Raw genomic sequence first — 17,447 nt, forward strand, 5'->3', positions numbered from 1 at the left:
AGCTCTCAGGATCCCAGTTCTCATCATCATTGGGCATGGCAATCAATAAGATAGCATTAGATGTCACCAGTGGTTAATGTGAATTTACGTATCTGGCCACTTTTGGGTTCTCAAAATTATTGCAGGGTTTTAAAAAGGTACAAGTTGCTAGAACTGTGAAGCTGGGCCTTGAGTTAGGTATGTTCTTTCCATGCTGTGAGCGGCTTCTGGGTGTGATCCAGGGGCACCATTCATGTAAAATTTGTCTTACTGATGGCCTGTTTTGTTCAAAACAATGTAAAGAGAGAACACTGCTGCTGTAAAGCTCTGTTCTTTAAAAGTAAACGTTATCCCAGTCGAAGCAAAACAGGAAAGAAGCTTCTGGTCTCCCGGAGAGCATTTGGAAACAGAAGCACAGTGTAAGGGCTAACTCAAGCAAACAATCCACTGATCATACTTAGGTGGTTACAGTAGCAAACAAACATGTGAAACCTTTCTATTGAAATGTAGGGTTGGATGTGCCCTGATCCTGCATCGGAAAGGGAAGACCTGGTATATTATGAACATAAATCAATTACTAAATTACACAAGAAGCGTGATGGTGATTGTGCTGGTGGAGAAGAAGGCAGTAGCAGTACTCTAGAACGGAAGAGTGACAACCCTCTAGATATAGCTGTAACCAGACTTGCTGACTTGGAGCGGAACATAGAGCGAAGGTATCTGAAGAGCCCCTTAAGTACCACCATTCAGATCAAACTGGATAATGTGGGCACAGTTACTGTCCCTGCTCCTGCACCATCCGTTAGTGGTGATGGTGACGGGTAGGTTATTGAGATTAACTTGAAAAATTATTGTGCTTCTTTGCTAATTGGAGCCTATTTTCTATTGTGTGTTTATCTATGTATCTTCTTGTATGTCTTTGATCCACACGGATCACGTTATTATGCATGGTGCTTTGTAAGATTTATTTTCCCCCTGTTATGTATGTTAATCCTGCAAAGTTATCCTACATTTAACTGGTTGTGACTAAGCTTTGAGGCACGTAGCCACAGTCTGTGCACTACATCAAATTTAGTTGCTTAAGCCTTATTACCCTTACTGGCTGTGTACGTTTTTGTCATTGCTTGGCTTTCGATGTGACAATGATTGTTCCACGTTCAGAAACTGATGAAAATGGATGTGACCTGCTTAATTTCTCTATATTTCAATGCAGAATGGAAGAGGATATTGCTCCAGGGCTAAGGGTATGGAGAAGGGCATTGTCAGAAGCTCGCAGTGCTGCACAGGTAGCTCTGTGCATTCAGCAGTTACAGAAATCAATAGCATGGGAAAAATCTATTATGAAAGTTGTAAGTGTTGTGAACTGATTTTTACGTATCCTATTTTCCTCCTTTTCCAGATACCTCAATTGATAGTGTATCTTTCATTGCTGCCTGTGAAAAAGACCAAAGTTAAATTGTGCATTTTACATTGATTCACATGCTGTGCTCTCTTATAGCCAAATTCAGCATTCTGAACTTTCTTATGACAAATAGCCCTTCTGCTGGTATATTCTGACCTTAGTATTCAAAAAACCAAAAACTAGAATGGCCATTTCTGTGCCTCTCTCTGGAAGAGGTCACCAGGCTAATGAAAAAATGACCCCTTCTGTGTTGCCATTATGGGGATTCAGTGTCAAAGACTGCAATTAAAGGCTTTTTCAGAAAGATGAGATGCAAAGTACATGCTTAAAAGATGTGCATGGCTTCTTTGCATGCCCACTTAATACAACTGTATGTGCAGATTGGACGAGTGTACAGGCGCACAGGCTGAAATGTCCGTCTCCGCATAGAAATGACAAATTAACAAGCACTGCTGTGTTAATTGCATATTCATGAAAGGCATGCAAATGCATGTAAAGAGATTTTGCATGAATCCTGGGCATCAGATTTCTGAAAATTAAGCTTTTTATACTATAGCAATGAATGGGAAATGCTAACAATTAAACAATGGAAATATATGAACTGTTGAATTAACTAATTCTTTCTCCAACTTTTATACTTACTGTAAACTTATAAACCTACTGTTTACCTGATAACATAACCCATGATGTTACCAGCATACATTTTATCTATATTATGGGCAATGGCCACTAAATAAGTAAATATTGCTGCTGCTTACCTTAAGACAGTTTCCCACTGGCATTATAAATGCTATAGTTTCTGTACTGTGTTTCTCCACTGAGATTAAAATGAAAATGGGGGGGGGGGGGATCCCATCACACTCCCAAAGTGTAAACGTTGCTTCTGTTTAACAGCATGTAATCACCCCTATTTTTACTACTGGGACTGATGACAATTGTGACTCTTTAGCGCTGCCATGGGGATCTTCTGAGTTGAGCTCCAGGACTTGAGCAGTCCACACAAAACTGACATTCCCCTAGTTAAACCTCAAACACTCAAAAAAAGAATGCTTTGTTGCATTGGGTTCTGCATGTTATTTTCATGATTCCCTAACTTTGCCATGAGGCGTATCAGGAGACAAGCTCTGTGCACAGAATAGCATGTGGTCTCTGGCATTTAGATCTGTTGAAATTAGATGTGTGGCTTCTGAAATCAGCATCTATTTACTTCATGTTTTGGCCAAATGAAAAAAATACTGAGGATACTGGAATTGCTGGTGTTCTGTAATGCACATCTACTTTCTGCACAGTTCACTATCCACATGTTGATAATCTGAAATTTCCTAGTGCTTTCCCCCTGATTTCCCCCCGCCTACATTAGTCTGATTACAGTAGCATTCGCTTTTTTGTCTGACCTAATTATTGCAAATCTAAGAAAAGATGAAAAAGGAGTAGCACAATGTTCCTAGGAGATTCCATATCAGAATAAGGGAGAATAGCAAAAATACTTAGGGACATATCCATTGCTGCAGCTCTGCTGGTGTGATGGTCTTCCGTATGTGCAACAGACCTACCCATCTCTCCTGTCCCACCCAGCCCCATGGGTGCCCAAAAAATCAGCTCCAGAGGGTTGGGGGACACTCTGGAGCAGATGTTGGGGGTGCATGGTGGGAGGACAGGAAACAGAAATCCTGTTGCACCAGCAGAACTACATGTGCTGAGTCCTATGTGCAGTTAACTTGTGTGATTGTGCAGTTGAAAGCCTTGTGCAGCTGAAAGCCCAGGCAGTTGACACCACGCAAATTAAATGAGCTTAAAAGCCTTTTTTGCACTGTGTTTTCCGAGCATGGGAAGATCTTCTAAGCTCCTCTGCCTTGCTTACTGGGCAAGTCCCACTTGGTGCGTGTGCTCTGGGATGCTCTTGTGAGGTGTCCCGAGAGCTAAAGTGGCTCTGAAAGATCTCGCGAGAGAATCTCAGAGCCCATGCACTGAGGAGGCCTGAGCTGGGCGGGGGGTGGAGGTAAGGCCCACTCAATGTGCCAGGTCCAGAAGGTAAGGATGCTCACTCAGGGGTGGTTTGAGTATACACATTTTTGTGTATACATGCCATCCCTGGAATGTAACCCATGTGTATGATGCAGTCACACTATACAGTAGAATGTCAGTGTTAAGTGTCTTGGGAAATAATACTGTTCAAAGTTACAAAATTATTTAAATTCCTAAAATTCCCCCAAACTGAGCAGTCCTAAAGTAAAGAGCGAATCCCTAGCAGAGTGTTTAATCTGTAATAGATATATTATCAAGTCTATAATTTAGTCTATAATAAAGAGAAAAATTGAGAGGAAAAATGTTTGATTGACTGGCCATTTCTGTACTTCTCTGGCTCCACACTGGGTGTAAACAAGCCATATAACCTTAGACACTCAGAATTTCCTAAGTTTTCAGTTGCATTTTATTCTCTAATACGTGCATAGAATGTTTCTACATGCCATAATTAAAGTATTTCCCCTGTATTGTAGTACTGCCAAATATGTCGAAAAGGAGATAACGAGGAGCTTCTTCTCCTTTGTGATGGTTGTGACAAAGGCTGCCATACCTACTGCCATAGACCCAAGATCAGTACTATTCCAGATGGTGACTGGTTTTGTCCCGCCTGCATAGCAAAGGTAATTCTAACTTAAAGGCGAATCCTTGGAAATTCTCCACTTCAGTGTTCTGTTGCTTTCCAGCAATTGCCATGCATGCAGTAATTGCACATAGACTCTGCAAAACTTAGCTTTCCATAAAAAAAATTAAATGTTCTGATAGGGTGACCATTCACACATGCCTCTGTTTTTCATCTATGATACATGGAAGACTTGAAAACGTGGGAAGAAATTGAACAAATGCTTCCCTATCTGGTAATTCTCTGCCCAGCAGAGAATACTGTTTACATTCTTTTTAATTGTGCTTTTAAATGTTTTAGAAATGGGTTTCAATTGTTTTAAACTGTATTTATGGGGGGGGTTGCTTTTTCTGTTTATATTTTGATTATTTATTTTGTGTTTTTATATTGTAATTTTATCTTGTGAACCTGTTGATACGTAAAGTCGTACCTTGGATCCCCAATGCCCTGGAACTCGGATGGTTTGGCTCCTGAATGCTGCAAAGTGATTGTTCCGGATTGCGTACATTCTTTTTGGAGCCTGAACATCCAACAGGGCTTCCACAGCTTCTGATTGGCTGCAGGAAGCTTCCTGCAGCCAATCAGTAGCCGCAATTCGGTTTTCGAACGTTTTGGAAGTCAAACAGACTTCCCGAATGGATTCCGTTCGACTTCCAAGGTACGACTGTATAAAAAGTATTCATCTTCTGTGCTTGACATTGTTTAAGTGCTGCTTTATTTATATTGTGGGGTAGTTTCTGAAGAAGCATAAATATCCTCTGACAATCATTCTGATGTGTGTGGGAACCGTGCACATTCCTCTGGATATTGGCCATTGTGTGTTGAAGCAACATCCATTCAAGCTGCTACTTCATTGAAAAAATAGTCACATGTTTGGCAAATAAGTACTGGGAATAAATTTGGCTCAGTTCACATTTTAATGCAAATCTAGCTAATTTGCACCTCTCGAAATGAATGTGTGAACTGAAATACAGCTATCCTTTTCTGAATTTATAATGTAGTTCTCCCAACAACAGAGGATTATAAAAAATGCATATATAAGTGAAAATAGCAAACAAAATGAATTCTGTTATGAGCATTGCTTGTAAAAATTGTATATTAAGGAAAATTGCATGCAAAAATGAACATTAGGTGAAATGTGCTAAAATACTGATGTAATTTCTGAGGGGGTTTTTTCTTTTAAAAAAATTGCAATCAGACATGGAAATGTTGGGAAAGTGAATTTAGAATTAGAAAATGATAACTAAGAAAAACTGAAGCAGAAAGGTTGGGGCAGGGTTGAGAATTTTTACATATGTATAATCCACTGCTTGTTGGATTTGTGTACTTGCCTTTCACAGAAAACTGAGATGTAGGATTAAGTTGCCATGCGTTTTAGCATGGTTTTAAATTTAACTGGTCCCTAAACTATTTAAATCGAATTTATCAGTGTCAAAACGAAGTATAATTTAGATATATCTACACATAATTTGTCTCCTGCACTTCCCTATTGCCATTCAGGACCTCTTCACATAATAATAATAATAATAATAATAATAATAATAATAATAATAATAATAATAATTTATACCCCGCCCATCTGGCTGGGTTTCCCCAGCCACTCTGGTTGGCTTACAACAAAATATTAAAATACAATAGTCTTTCAGATATTAAAAGCTTCCCTAAACGTTTTTTTTTACGGGTACATGCAAAATGTGTTCATAACGATATATAGTGTGTAAAAGGGAACACTTCTTAAGCGGCAAGAGAGAAAATGCAGTAGACAAGTTAAGTGCTAAGGAATGTATTTTTCTTTTTATTGCTATGAGTGATGGATCCAACTAAGTTATATTCACAAAAGTCTCATTGGAATAGTGGATCTTCTCTGAGCATGAGTAATGTTGGATATCTCCCAATGTATGCATAGAGCAAAACCTCTTTCATCCACATTTATAATGAAGGTAGATGTAGCAAAGAAGCAAGACTGTCTGTGATGTTCTGCAGTGCACTGTAGTCCATGAGTGCTTATTCCGTAATATATTTGTGAGTCTTTAAGATGCTGCAAGGCTTTTGTTATTATTTCATGTAAAAAACATGGATCTCTACAATTAATAGCTATTTTAAATTTCTTTTATTCCTGGAAGAAATCTGCTTTTATCCAATTAAGTTACTGCATGCTTTTGTGTATATAACCTTAAATCATGGTGTGTGTTTTTCTAGCCATAACTTTTGTATAATATTTTCTCTGTTCTCAAAACGCCCCCCCCCCCTTTTATGCTGAACAGCATGGTTAAGCTATTTGGATTCAAATGAATACGGCTCTTTATTTTGTCACATAGAATCTCACTTCTTAGCTTTCTCAAGCATTGTTTTGTAATCTGTCTGGGTCTATTGGTGGTTTTTACCCCCTTTGGTCTCCTTTTCATTTGCAGCTTCTTCCATTTTAGTATCAATCGCCTGTTTAATTAGTGTGCTCTTTGTTCCACATCTAAAGTGTTACCGGAAAAATCCGAGGGCTCCCTTGGACAAAAGTAAAGACACCAACCAGAGTAACTTGGAGCAAATCAGCAGCCTGTAGGCTTGGCCTTTATTGTACTGTTGCAGCAGGGTGTTCCTCTCACTCGCAGGAGAGAGGAAAGACCCAGAACAATGGTGTGCAAGACCTTATAAAAACTTTTGAAATTCCCCTCCTCTAGGTCAAGCCCACCCCCAGAAACATCATGCATACATTACAGAAAGGAGGGGTTGAGGGAGGAGTTGTGGTAGTAACCTGAGTGTCCTGTCACCTGGCTGGTTCCTCCTTTCTCCCCCTCCCATGAACCAGTTGTGAATAACAAAGAAAAGGTGCAGTTTCCTTCCCCTTGAGGGGAATCCGGCCATGGTCCTTTTGTTGCTGTCTGCCCTGAATATACAATCATATGCAGTCCATTGTGTTCATGAAGGCGGTGAGTCTGAGCCCATCAGGATGCTTATCTAGCTTGTCATGCCCCTCCAGGTGCAGTACAGGGGATTATGGCTGACCGTCACCAGGTCACCCCCCTTAGCTAGTCCTTGAGATATGGAGTAGAATAAAAGTGGAACAGTGCAAATCTGATGTATGGTTGATTTTCTATGAATTTATAACAGAAGTGTAGCGTATGTAGTGTGTGAGTGTGAGTGTGTGTGAAGTCTGTACAAACTGAATGATTGGGGGGGGGTTTCCTGCTACAAAAGTAAAAATGTTAAACAGACTTCCATTTACATGCTTCCATTTGGTACATTGTTGTTTACTGCAAATTTACAGCCTTTGTTTAAAGTTGATAGAGCGGTGTTGAATCGTCACAACAGTTATAGTGATTAAATTTTTTTCTTTGAAGACTGAACACTCTGAGAAAAAGGGAATCTGTCTGGCAATGTCTGTAGAACTCTATAGAGTGGCCTTGAAACTGGCCTGGTTTTAAGAGGATTCTAGAAATCAAGCTCTCTTTTACCGCCACCCAAATATTTTGCTGTCTGAAATATTCATGTATTTTTAAACAGACCAGATGTAACGTCTCCCTGCCCTCCCCATTCACAAGCAGGAAGCACCAGTATGTGCACAGGAAATGGGATATTTCTTTCCACCAGCAGTCCTTGTGTCTCATAGGGTGCTGCTTCAGGGTTTCTGGAAGGCAGGGGGAGGGGAACCTTCTGCTGGACAGAGGAGCTGAAAAGCCCCCTTGTAGAAGCAGAGCCTTTGCCTGCGGTGCTTTTGATTCTGGCCACTGACTTATGGGGTAAATGCAGGAAGAATATGCCCATCATTTCTAAGGGCCGATAAATTTTCTTGGTAGGAGGGCATTCTGGAAGGGGCGCATGAAAAGAAAACAGTGATGTGCCTACATTCACCTTAGCGGGGGGGGGGGGGGGGGGAGCATTCCAAGCATGTTTGCTTGGCCATTAGGTTTTTGTCTTCATTTGTTGGGATTTTTCTTCTTCCTGCTACAGGCAAGTGGTCAAACTTTAAAAGTGAAAAAAAACCAGATCAAAGGGAAGAAAAGCAACGAGCATAAGAAAGGCAAGAAACTGCCATTAGCAGCAGAAGTGGAAGAAGAGGACTCTGCATCTACAAGCAGCTCTGTTAAAAGAGGGAAAATGGACTCGAAGAAGAGAAAGATGGATGAAAATATATCTATTAGCCCAACAAAACAGGAAAGTGTTTCTCCTGTGAAGAAAGCTAAACGTGATGAATCTAAGGACATGGCTATATGCAGGTACCGGCTGGCTGGGTATATTCATTTTCAGTTTTGTTTATAGGCAAGTTGAAACCCTCCAAGTACACACAGTGCTGCAGCAGTTGACCTATTTGTTTAAACCTGGGTCTGTCCCATTCATTTGTAAGAAAGAGGTGGAGGAGGCCCAATGGTAGAGTAAAAGCTTGAATGAATGAACTTCATCATTCTACCTCCCTGCTACCTCTCCCCCAGCCTGATGTGGAGAAAATGATGTTTGGGTGATGGTCTGCATGAAGATAAGCGTGGCTCTTTTTCCCCCTGTGTCCCTTTTGTTCTTAAAAGGGGGGGCACCCATTCATTTTATACGTGATTGAGGTAGACTCTCATGTAATTTCTGCCTGAGCCAGCTCTTTTGGGGGTCATCTGATAGTACAGATCAGCTGCCCAGGCTCGGTGACAGCTGGTTGGTTCCAGATATCCAGAGAATTGACACTCCACTCTCAAACGTAGCAGCAGCCAGAGACCATCAGTGGAGAAGCTGAGCTGTTCATCTGGCCCTCCTCCACAGCTCCTGGAATTACTCCTCCTCTTGAGGAAGCTGGCCTTTTTGCACCTTTGGCCGGCAGAGGGAGGTCTCCCTCTCTGCTGACGGACTGATTGAGAGGCCACCTGCGTTCAGTGTACCAGGGGAGTAGGGCCAATGGGGGCAGCAATGCCCCCAAGGGAGATAACCTACTTTGGGAGAAGGCAAGAACAAAAGCCACCCCCATAACATTGTTTTCTTGGGGTATGGCCTTGCCCTACTTGTTTAAAATGTTTTAAATTGTTTTTAACTGCTTTTTAAAATTGTGTGCCTTTAAATTTTTGATTGTTGTTGCTTTGCATATTAAGGGGCATAAGGTGTGCCTGGGAAGAGAGGATCTGGAGAGGGCAAGGGGAACTCCAATTACTGTGGAAGGCGAAGGGAGGGAAGGCCTGGCAAAGGGGTACATGGCATGGGCAGTTAGTGACAGTTTAGGCAATCTGCTGGTTTACTTCCTGCCTCACTGCCCAGTAGTCTCAGAGGCAGTGTTGAGGACTCCCAGACTGCTGAGGTTGGAGAACTTCAGCATCCATGCCCAAGCGGTTAACTCTGGGGTGGCTCTGGACATCATGGCTGCCATGACAGGCATGGTGCTGTCCCAACATGTCATTGGTCCAACACGTGACACGTCAAATTCCGAACCTTGTTTTCTTGGCTGGGCAGGGAGAGGGTGATCTGAAAGTGGGGTATATTGTCATGGTAAGATCACTTCCTGTTGAGATTTAGGCTTTCAGTCCCTTTCCCCCTCTGCATTATACAAATTTTAATAATAATCATTATCATCCACTAGTGGAAATCTCTTCTACTTTTCATTTCTCCTCCCAAGTAATGTGTATTTTATCTTTGAAACTTTGCTTTAAAAATCTAAATAAAACTTAATTATTATCTACTGGTACAGTGTGTTTCACAGCAGGCAGCATTCGTATTTATAGATAAGTATAGCTAGACAATATCATGTGAGGCACCAAGCTGTTCAGCAATTGATTGTTTTTTGCGTGTGCCTTTCTTAGTGTTCTGCTGTCTGAATTGGAAACTCATGAAGATGCATGGCCTTTCCTGCTTCCTGTAAACTTGAAACTTGTTCCCGGTTATAGGAAAGTTATAAAGAAACCCATGGATTTTTCCACCATTCGAGAGAAGCTAAGTAATGGACAGTAAGTAAAAATCAAAGGAACTGCCATTCCCCCACCCCCAAAAAGTCAATGTAATATTGCATCAACTTTTTTAAATTTAAAAATTGGGTAAAATCAGATTCCCCCCCCCCCCCCGTTACTGGAACAGAACACTAGGTGAACAATCTGGGGTGCTGAGAGGATTTGTAGGTGGAAAAGTAGACAAATCGGCCAGCCAGTGCCCATCTCCGATGGCTGGCGAGGTAGACCAAAAGTGCAATTGATTCCGGGAGTTGTGCTAATGACCATTTAGGCTAGGCCACTGTTCAGGATGAAGCTATAGATATTTAAGAGGCAGACTAAGTTGCTGCTGCAGCCATACAAACCAAATGGAGGAGCTTCTGTACCACATCCTGTGCAGGCATAAAAGGATATGCTTTTGTCAGGGCTGGAGTATCTGTTGAAAAGCAACAGATAGATAACATGCATGCCCAGTCTAATGTGTTTGTTCTCAAAAGGGGGCTGTGGTGATTCTCTCTCAGTCTCTCTGAGGTTTTGGAGCTATGTAGGGTAAAATGGCTGCCCATACTGCATTAAAACTGCAGACGTTTATGGGCTTTCTGTTCATTTGGATGGACCCGAACCAGGTGTGCTCACTCAGTTTTACTTTCATTGAAAGCTGTGGTGCCAGTATCATTCAGCACCTGCTGTGTTTAAGATAACACGTAGCGAAGAAGTGAGGCTAAATCTAAGATGAACAAAGTGCAGTTCTAAATTAATCCTGTTATATCTTTCCTCCTTGGTGAAGGTTTTAGATCCTTTGCTTCCGTTCAGTATTTTAAGGAAATTTTGCTCTCTTTGATATTTCAGGTATCCTAATCTTGAAGCCTTTGCTGTAGATGTCAGGCTTGTGTTTGACAACTGTGAAACATTTAATGAAGATGATTCTGACATAGGCCGGGCTGGCCACAACATGAGGAAACATTTTGAAAAAAAATGGACAGAGATTTTCAAAGTGAGCTGAAGTGATCACAGTCCAACATGTTTTCTTTTATTAAATGAGGATAAATGAGACCAGCAATGTGAACTGTATTTACATTAAAGTACAAGGCACATGCATAACTAATGACTGTTTTATTTTTCCTTAAAGTATCACTGGGGAGTGGTACTAATTCCTAAGGCTTCACTCCTACAGCAACCATGGCCCTTGGTTCTTGGTTTGTGTGTTTTATCAAACTATTTTAGGTAGAACAGGGAAGCACACCCAAAGAATTTAAACATAAGGGGTGTAATAGTGCAATAGCAATTTAAAATATATCAAAACGCACTGAATATTCAACCACCAGAGCTCTACTTAGGGAAAAATGTTCTCTTTTCCCTTTCAATAAATATCTATTTTTCATTTTTTTTTACTTTGTAGTTTATTTTTTAGTAAATGTATTTAATTTTATGAATTATTTATGATTAAATAGCATCCAGACTCTTCGTTTTCTGTGAAAAGGAAGAATTAGAAAATAAAATTGCTTTAAATCTTGAAAATACAACAAGGAATGTTTTAAAATATAAAACAAAGCCAAGTAAAACTGTTTACACTGATGTGCTGTAAAAAGCACGAAAAATTAAACTTTACTGTAGAGTTACAAGTACATTTATATATATGTTGCTGCATCACTTGTGTAGTTAAATTGTATTTCAAGACAGTGAAGAAAATGAGACATATGTATATACTGTTCATTATTGTTTATATTAAGTCTTGTTTTAAATATGTATGATGTGTACATATTGTTTGCAGACATTATTGTTTATGCCTTAGAAGGACTGTAGCATTTTATTTTAGTTTTAAGGTAATTATAGATATATGGCTTGTACAGTAATTATCCTCTACCAACACTGTGGAGTCTCCTTAATCTTTGTAGTGCCTGCCTTTAAAACAGGGTGTAGGGGATATTAGTTTTCCATTTTTCTATTTTGTTATATAATTTCAAGCCACCAGGGCCTCAGATTCAAGTATAATCATTTGTATCCATGTGGAATAAAATTGTGACAATTTCCTACGCACACAGTATTTTTTCATAAAAACATTTCCCTCCATTTGCCTTGCCACAGAAATAACAAAAAGACATTTGTAACCACTGTGTTTTATCTACTGTGTGTTGTGGTGGCCTGTTGGAGGCAAATAGATCAGAATTTTTTTTGTACCTATGTAAGAGTACTTGAAGTTTCATTTAAAACAAAACGTTGTGGAAAAGGTAGCATTCTCTTTTTTTTAGGAGTGTTATTTTTCACTAGTATGTGTGGCACGGATACAATAAAAGACTGTTTTGCAAACCAGTTTTTTTCCTTGGTTATTTTAATTCCCTATATATTATAGTAATCTTTTTTTAATAAATAAATAAAATGCTGCTAATTAGCAGCGAGATCTCCCCCACCCCACCTCCAGCAGTTGTGAATAGGAGATAGTAAGGAAAGGATCTGGAAAGAGCTATGCTAAAATGCCTTTTGATCGTGGTACCCGTTCTGTGAAGTTATGCCAAAGCACATTCAGGCCTGTCTGAAATAACAATGCTGGCTAATGGAAGCCCAATACTAGTTGGAATTACTCAGTTATGTGAGTGCTACAGCAGGACTAAACCAAAGGCCTTGTGGTTCAAAAGGCTCAGAAACTTTATTGGAACAGGCACAGTCATTTTCTGCACAAACCCGTATGTGTACATCCATTATATTACATAGCGTCTCCTGGTCTATGCTGCAGTTCTGAGGCTCATTCTGACATGTTGTACAATCCTATACATGTCTGCTCAGAAGTAAGCTCTACTGAATTTTGGGGACATTATCCCAGTTAGTAGGATTGGTGAACTTGTGGCCCTTTGAAAGTTTCTAGATTACAATAACCATCATTTTCACTGAGGGGAGCTGGAGTTCAACAATGTCTGAAGGACCATAGGTTCCCCATCCTGGGAATGTAGGATTGTGTTCCTACTAAACCAAGTGCAAGGGCTGCTGCACTTGTATAATGGTATTTCACTAGTAAAATGTCAAAAATAATTCACCTTTACTGGCAAAAGTATTTATAGCATCAAAATCAGAAAGCTTTCAGTGGTGCCCAAGCTCTAATACTACTAATGGAATGGTTGTTGTTATTGTTCCAAGGAAATCTCATAGTGATTTAATTTTTTCTTACAAGGCTTTTTAGAGACTCTTTAGATATAGTAGAATAGCTTTATTTCTGTGTTATATTGCCTAATACATGTGACTGGAGAGTGGATAATTAGTTTCAGTAAATTATTCAGAAATATTTAATTCTACTTTATCCAAATTAGAAATCAGTCTTTTATCTCTAGCATACAAAGTCTTACAAGAAGATTTGTTCTACTTGACTTACTGATATTTATGGCCAAGTTCCATACTAGAAAATTGTAATGAGTGCTTCTGAAAAGTGTAAAGTTGTTAATAGAAAGAAAAAAAGTTATTATTTTTTTAATATCAGGTTTTAAAATTCACTTTTGCCAATTCATCTGGCAGAGGAGTAGTAGAACAGTAATAATTGGGTATTAGCAGCCACAAAACAAATTTTGATTTGCAATTAACAATTGCAAATCCACCTAAGTAGTTACTGGGACTAGGTCTCAGGGGTCCCACTCCAGAGAGCAGATCCTAAGTCATATATATCCACAGAGGTAACAATATCCTTTGAGGTCACCAACAGGTCCATAAGAAAAGAAGGGAAACTGCTGGTTCTGCCAAAAGCCTGCATAGTCCAGCATCCTAGCCAGATGCTTATGAGAAGCCTGCAAGCAGAACCAGACTGCAACTTGTGATTCCAACAAGTATTCAGAAGCATACTCTTCTTGCAGTGGAAAAAGAATATAGCCATCCTTCTGACTAGTAGCCATTGAGAACCTTTCCCATGAATTTCTCTAATCTTCTAAAGTTGGTGGCCATCACTTGTGGGAGCAAATTCCATAGTTTATGCACTGTGAAGAAGGACTTTTGTTTGTCCCAAATCTTCCTATATTCAGCTTCATTTGATTGTCCCAAGTTCTAGTATTTGTAGGAAACTGTACAAAAAACAAAAAAGACTATCAAGTGGATTTCATGCCGTCTACCCATACTGCTGCATAAGCTCTTGCTGTGAAAACAATTCACCTTGTTCTCTGATTTTTTTAAACATGCACACATTAAACTTAAATAGATAAGTGCATCACTTTGCAATATACATAATTTATATATTCACAAATGTGTACAGATGCCTTTTCCTTTTTCTTGTTTCTGAAGCATATGTTGCCAAAGGCAGTCAATACGTACTAAGATTGCAATTCTTACTATATATAGTTCTAATGCTTTCACAATTGTTTGTTTTTAATTATTACTTTTTCTATAGCTGTTCTTATTTTTTATCTGTAAGCTGCTTTGAATCCCTGTCAGGGAGAAAGGTGAGGTATAAGAATAATAATAAGTAGTAGTAGTAGTAGTAGTAGTAGTAGTAGTAAATGCCACTGAGTAGGAATCAGACTTTATCTACTCCTATTGTGAATTTTAAAACAATTGAATGCATCACTCATTGCTTTTCGTTTTGCATAGAAATGAGTTATTTCTTTTGTTACCTGTGTATTTTTATCTCTGCTTCTCTAGCTTCTTTGTCAAACTGGGGAGAACCATCTTGATTCAACTACCCATTTTTTACCCACCTAAATCCTCATTTTAAAAGTAACTTTAAAATTAAAATTCCTTTCATTTTCCTCCCCTCCCCCCTTGAAGTTTCATTTACTTATAACTAAACTGTCCCTGCCTGAGTGAAGGAAAGAGATACGATGTTAAGTTTTTATTTAAATCTGAAATCTCTCTCTCTATATATTTATCTCAACATTTTGGTGTGTCTAAGTGGTGTATTGAAGACCCAATATAGTAAAACTAATAATAAGTTAATACTTTTCAATCAGAATTCAACTGAAAAGCCTAATAGGTTATAAAAGTAAATGCCAAAAGTTCAACAGTGTGGGGCCTGCCTAACCTCAGCTGGAAGGGAATTTCACAAAATTGGACCCACATTTCATGGATGTGGTGACTAATCACAGTGACTAAAAGCGACTGAAAATCTCAGTGATTAAGGGATACAAGGGATCAGGTAGTCCCCAGGGTATGCAGGAGGGCCTTGTAAATTAATACAGGAATCTTGGACCTGGTTCAGTAGCATATGGGCAAGCTATTGAGCACTGGAGATATGTGCTGGCATTATGCTATAGTCTATCCCCATCAACAGTCTAGCTGCAGTGTTTTGTACTAGCTGGACCCACCCAAGGATAGCCCCACAAAGCGTGCATTGTAGTAATCAAGACCATTCCTGCCCAAGAATGGCTATAGGTGGCATACCAGCTGTAGCTGGTAAAAGGGACATTGAGGCTATCTGAACTTCCAAGAACAAAGATGGATCCAAGAGAAACCTCAGACCCTGAACCTATACTTTCAGAGTGAGTGCAACCCCAGTCAGAATTGGCCAGTGTCTTGGACATGGGACCCAACAACCCACATTGGAGAACTTACAAAGAAAACTAGTGAAAAGGCTTGAACCACAAATTCCCATGACATTCTGTCACTCAGTATGAGTAATACTGAATAAATGTTAACTTGGCAAAACCAGCATACTTAATCAACTGATATTTACACCACTGTCAAGCATAATAATAATTTATTATTAGTGAATATAAAGAACTTTAGAAATGTATCGAAAACAACGTTGCTGTGATATAAAATACATTTATATTGCCATAAAGATGATATATTTATTCTACTGCATCAGCAGAGCCCAGATAAATAAAACAGCTGAAAACAAAGAAGGAAGCACTAGTAGTCAAACTGACCTGAAACAGAGGGTATATTGTAGAGTATCATGTTTGCATCTGTGTGGAGGTCAGTGAAAGTACCATAATACATTTTAAAGCAGCCTTATCAGTTTACGAAATTAATATTGGGCTTTGGTCCACGTAAGCTCATGCCATAATAAATATTAAATACAGTGGTACCTCGGGTTAAGTACTTAATTTGTTCCGGAGGTCCATTCTTATCCTGAAACTGTTCTTAACCTGAAGCACCACTCTAGCTAATGGGGCCTCCCGCTGCTGCCACGCGATTTCTGCTCTTATCCTGAAACAAAGTTCTTAACCCAAGGTATTATTTCTGGGTTAGTGGAGTCTGTAACTTGAAGCGTATGTAACCCGAGGTACCACTGTACTGAAGGAGGTACAAGACTTTTGGTTGTTTTTCTGCAAAAATATAATAAACCTGTTCCTCTGGAAGTTGTTTTGAAATGTATCACTTACATGGCACTCTGCCCACCTGGAAAACAGAATGTTTTCCCCAAATGCCTGAAAGTGACACCACAGGCACCCAGGCAACTGCTTAATGTAGTTGTTTACAAAACTTGTACTTGCAGCTCATGAAGTCTGCACAGCTTACTATTGCAAGGTATTGGAAGACTCTAAATGCAAACTTGTTTGGGATCTGGATCTTACAACTCTGGGACTTAATGGACAAACTTAGAACCCATGTACTAGAGTTGAACAGGCAAGAAAATCACTTATATTTTAATCAACATGGCATGGTTTCATTACAAGTGTAACACTGACAGAACGTGGTTATAGGCCTCTGAGGTCCCGTGGCAATCTCTGGAATGATACCTTGGTTTAAAAACTTTAAATGATTTAAAAGTTAAATGTAATTAAATTTTTGGTGCTTCTTGGGGGGATTGGGGTGGAAAACAGCTGTGTATGAATAACTTTATGACTGGTGTATATTACAAATGGTGGTGGTGGGGAACAAGGACAGACAAAAGGAAACACTACTTCACAGCACAGTTAAATGCCAACTTACATGGTTTTAAAAAGAGGATTAGAAAAATTCATGGACATGAGGCAATTGCTACTACTGTAGTCATAATCACTATGTACTATTCTCCAGGATCATATCTCGGTACCAGTTTGGGGAACTTTAATGTGATAGTGCCATTGCTCTACTTCCTGCTTGGGACCCTTCTCTAAACATCTGTTCCACCACTGTGGGAAATTGAAATGCTAAGGCTCTTCTCCTGTTCTTAATCTAATCAGATCCTAAATAGCCATTTCTTTTTTACAGATGTGTAACAATTATGCCAAGCCGAAAGAGCAACCCATCTAACAAAAACACATATTATCACCTCCGACGGTGACTTTGGTTTGCTTATTATTCTGTACTCAGAACAGCAATAATAATAATAATAAACCTTTATTGTCACTACACCACCTGTGTGCAGTGAAATTAAACGAGTCCCCCCCCCCCCATACACTCAGTCTTGTTCGCACTCTGTGTGCTTGTCGGAAGTCAATTGCACCACAATTGCAAGACGCTGGGCAAGCTGGATAAAAGGCTTGAGAGGTATATAGAAAATCGAGTATAGCGGTATGATAGCAACTAGCAAGCTGCATGATGCAATGCATGGTTTTCGATCACACCTGTAGTCAGATCAAACGTGATTGCTCCCTTCCCTATGTACGCATATAGAAAACAACATGGCCATGTTATC

General features: G+C 39.5%; 1 protein-coding gene across 30 annotated transcripts in view; it reads left to right on the forward strand.

Moving 5' to 3' along the window:
• BAZ2B (bromodomain adjacent to zinc finger domain 2B) overlaps nt 1–12,223 on the forward strand; it is a 184,301-nt gene extending 172,078 nt beyond the window's left edge. For 26 of the 30 annotated variants that reach the window (XM_083404519.1, XM_083404501.1, XM_083404498.1 and 23 more), the window contains 6 exons: nt 490–800; nt 1,193–1,328; nt 3,880–4,026; nt 7,971–8,236; nt 9,791–9,934; nt 10,763–12,223. In XM_083404519.1, the coding sequence (XP_083260645.1) occupies nt 490–800; nt 1,193–1,328; nt 3,880–4,026; nt 7,971–8,236; nt 9,791–9,934; nt 10,763–10,916 (1,158 nt within the window). In that variant the 3' untranslated portion in view covers nt 10,917–12,223. The remainder of the gene's footprint in view (nt 1–489; nt 801–1,192; nt 1,329–3,879; nt 4,027–7,970; nt 8,237–9,790; nt 9,935–10,762) is intronic. The other 4 variants (XM_083404496.1, XM_083404497.1, XM_083404509.1 and 1 more) reach the window with 1 other exon arrangement.
• Nucleotides 12,224–17,447: the final 5,224 nt, after the last annotated feature.

Source organism: Podarcis tiliguerta (genome assembly GCF_965153285.1).
Source record: "Podarcis tiliguerta genome assembly, chromosome: 1".
NCBI classification, from domain to species: domain Eukaryota; kingdom Metazoa; phylum Chordata; class Lepidosauria; order Squamata; family Lacertidae; genus Podarcis; species Podarcis tiliguerta.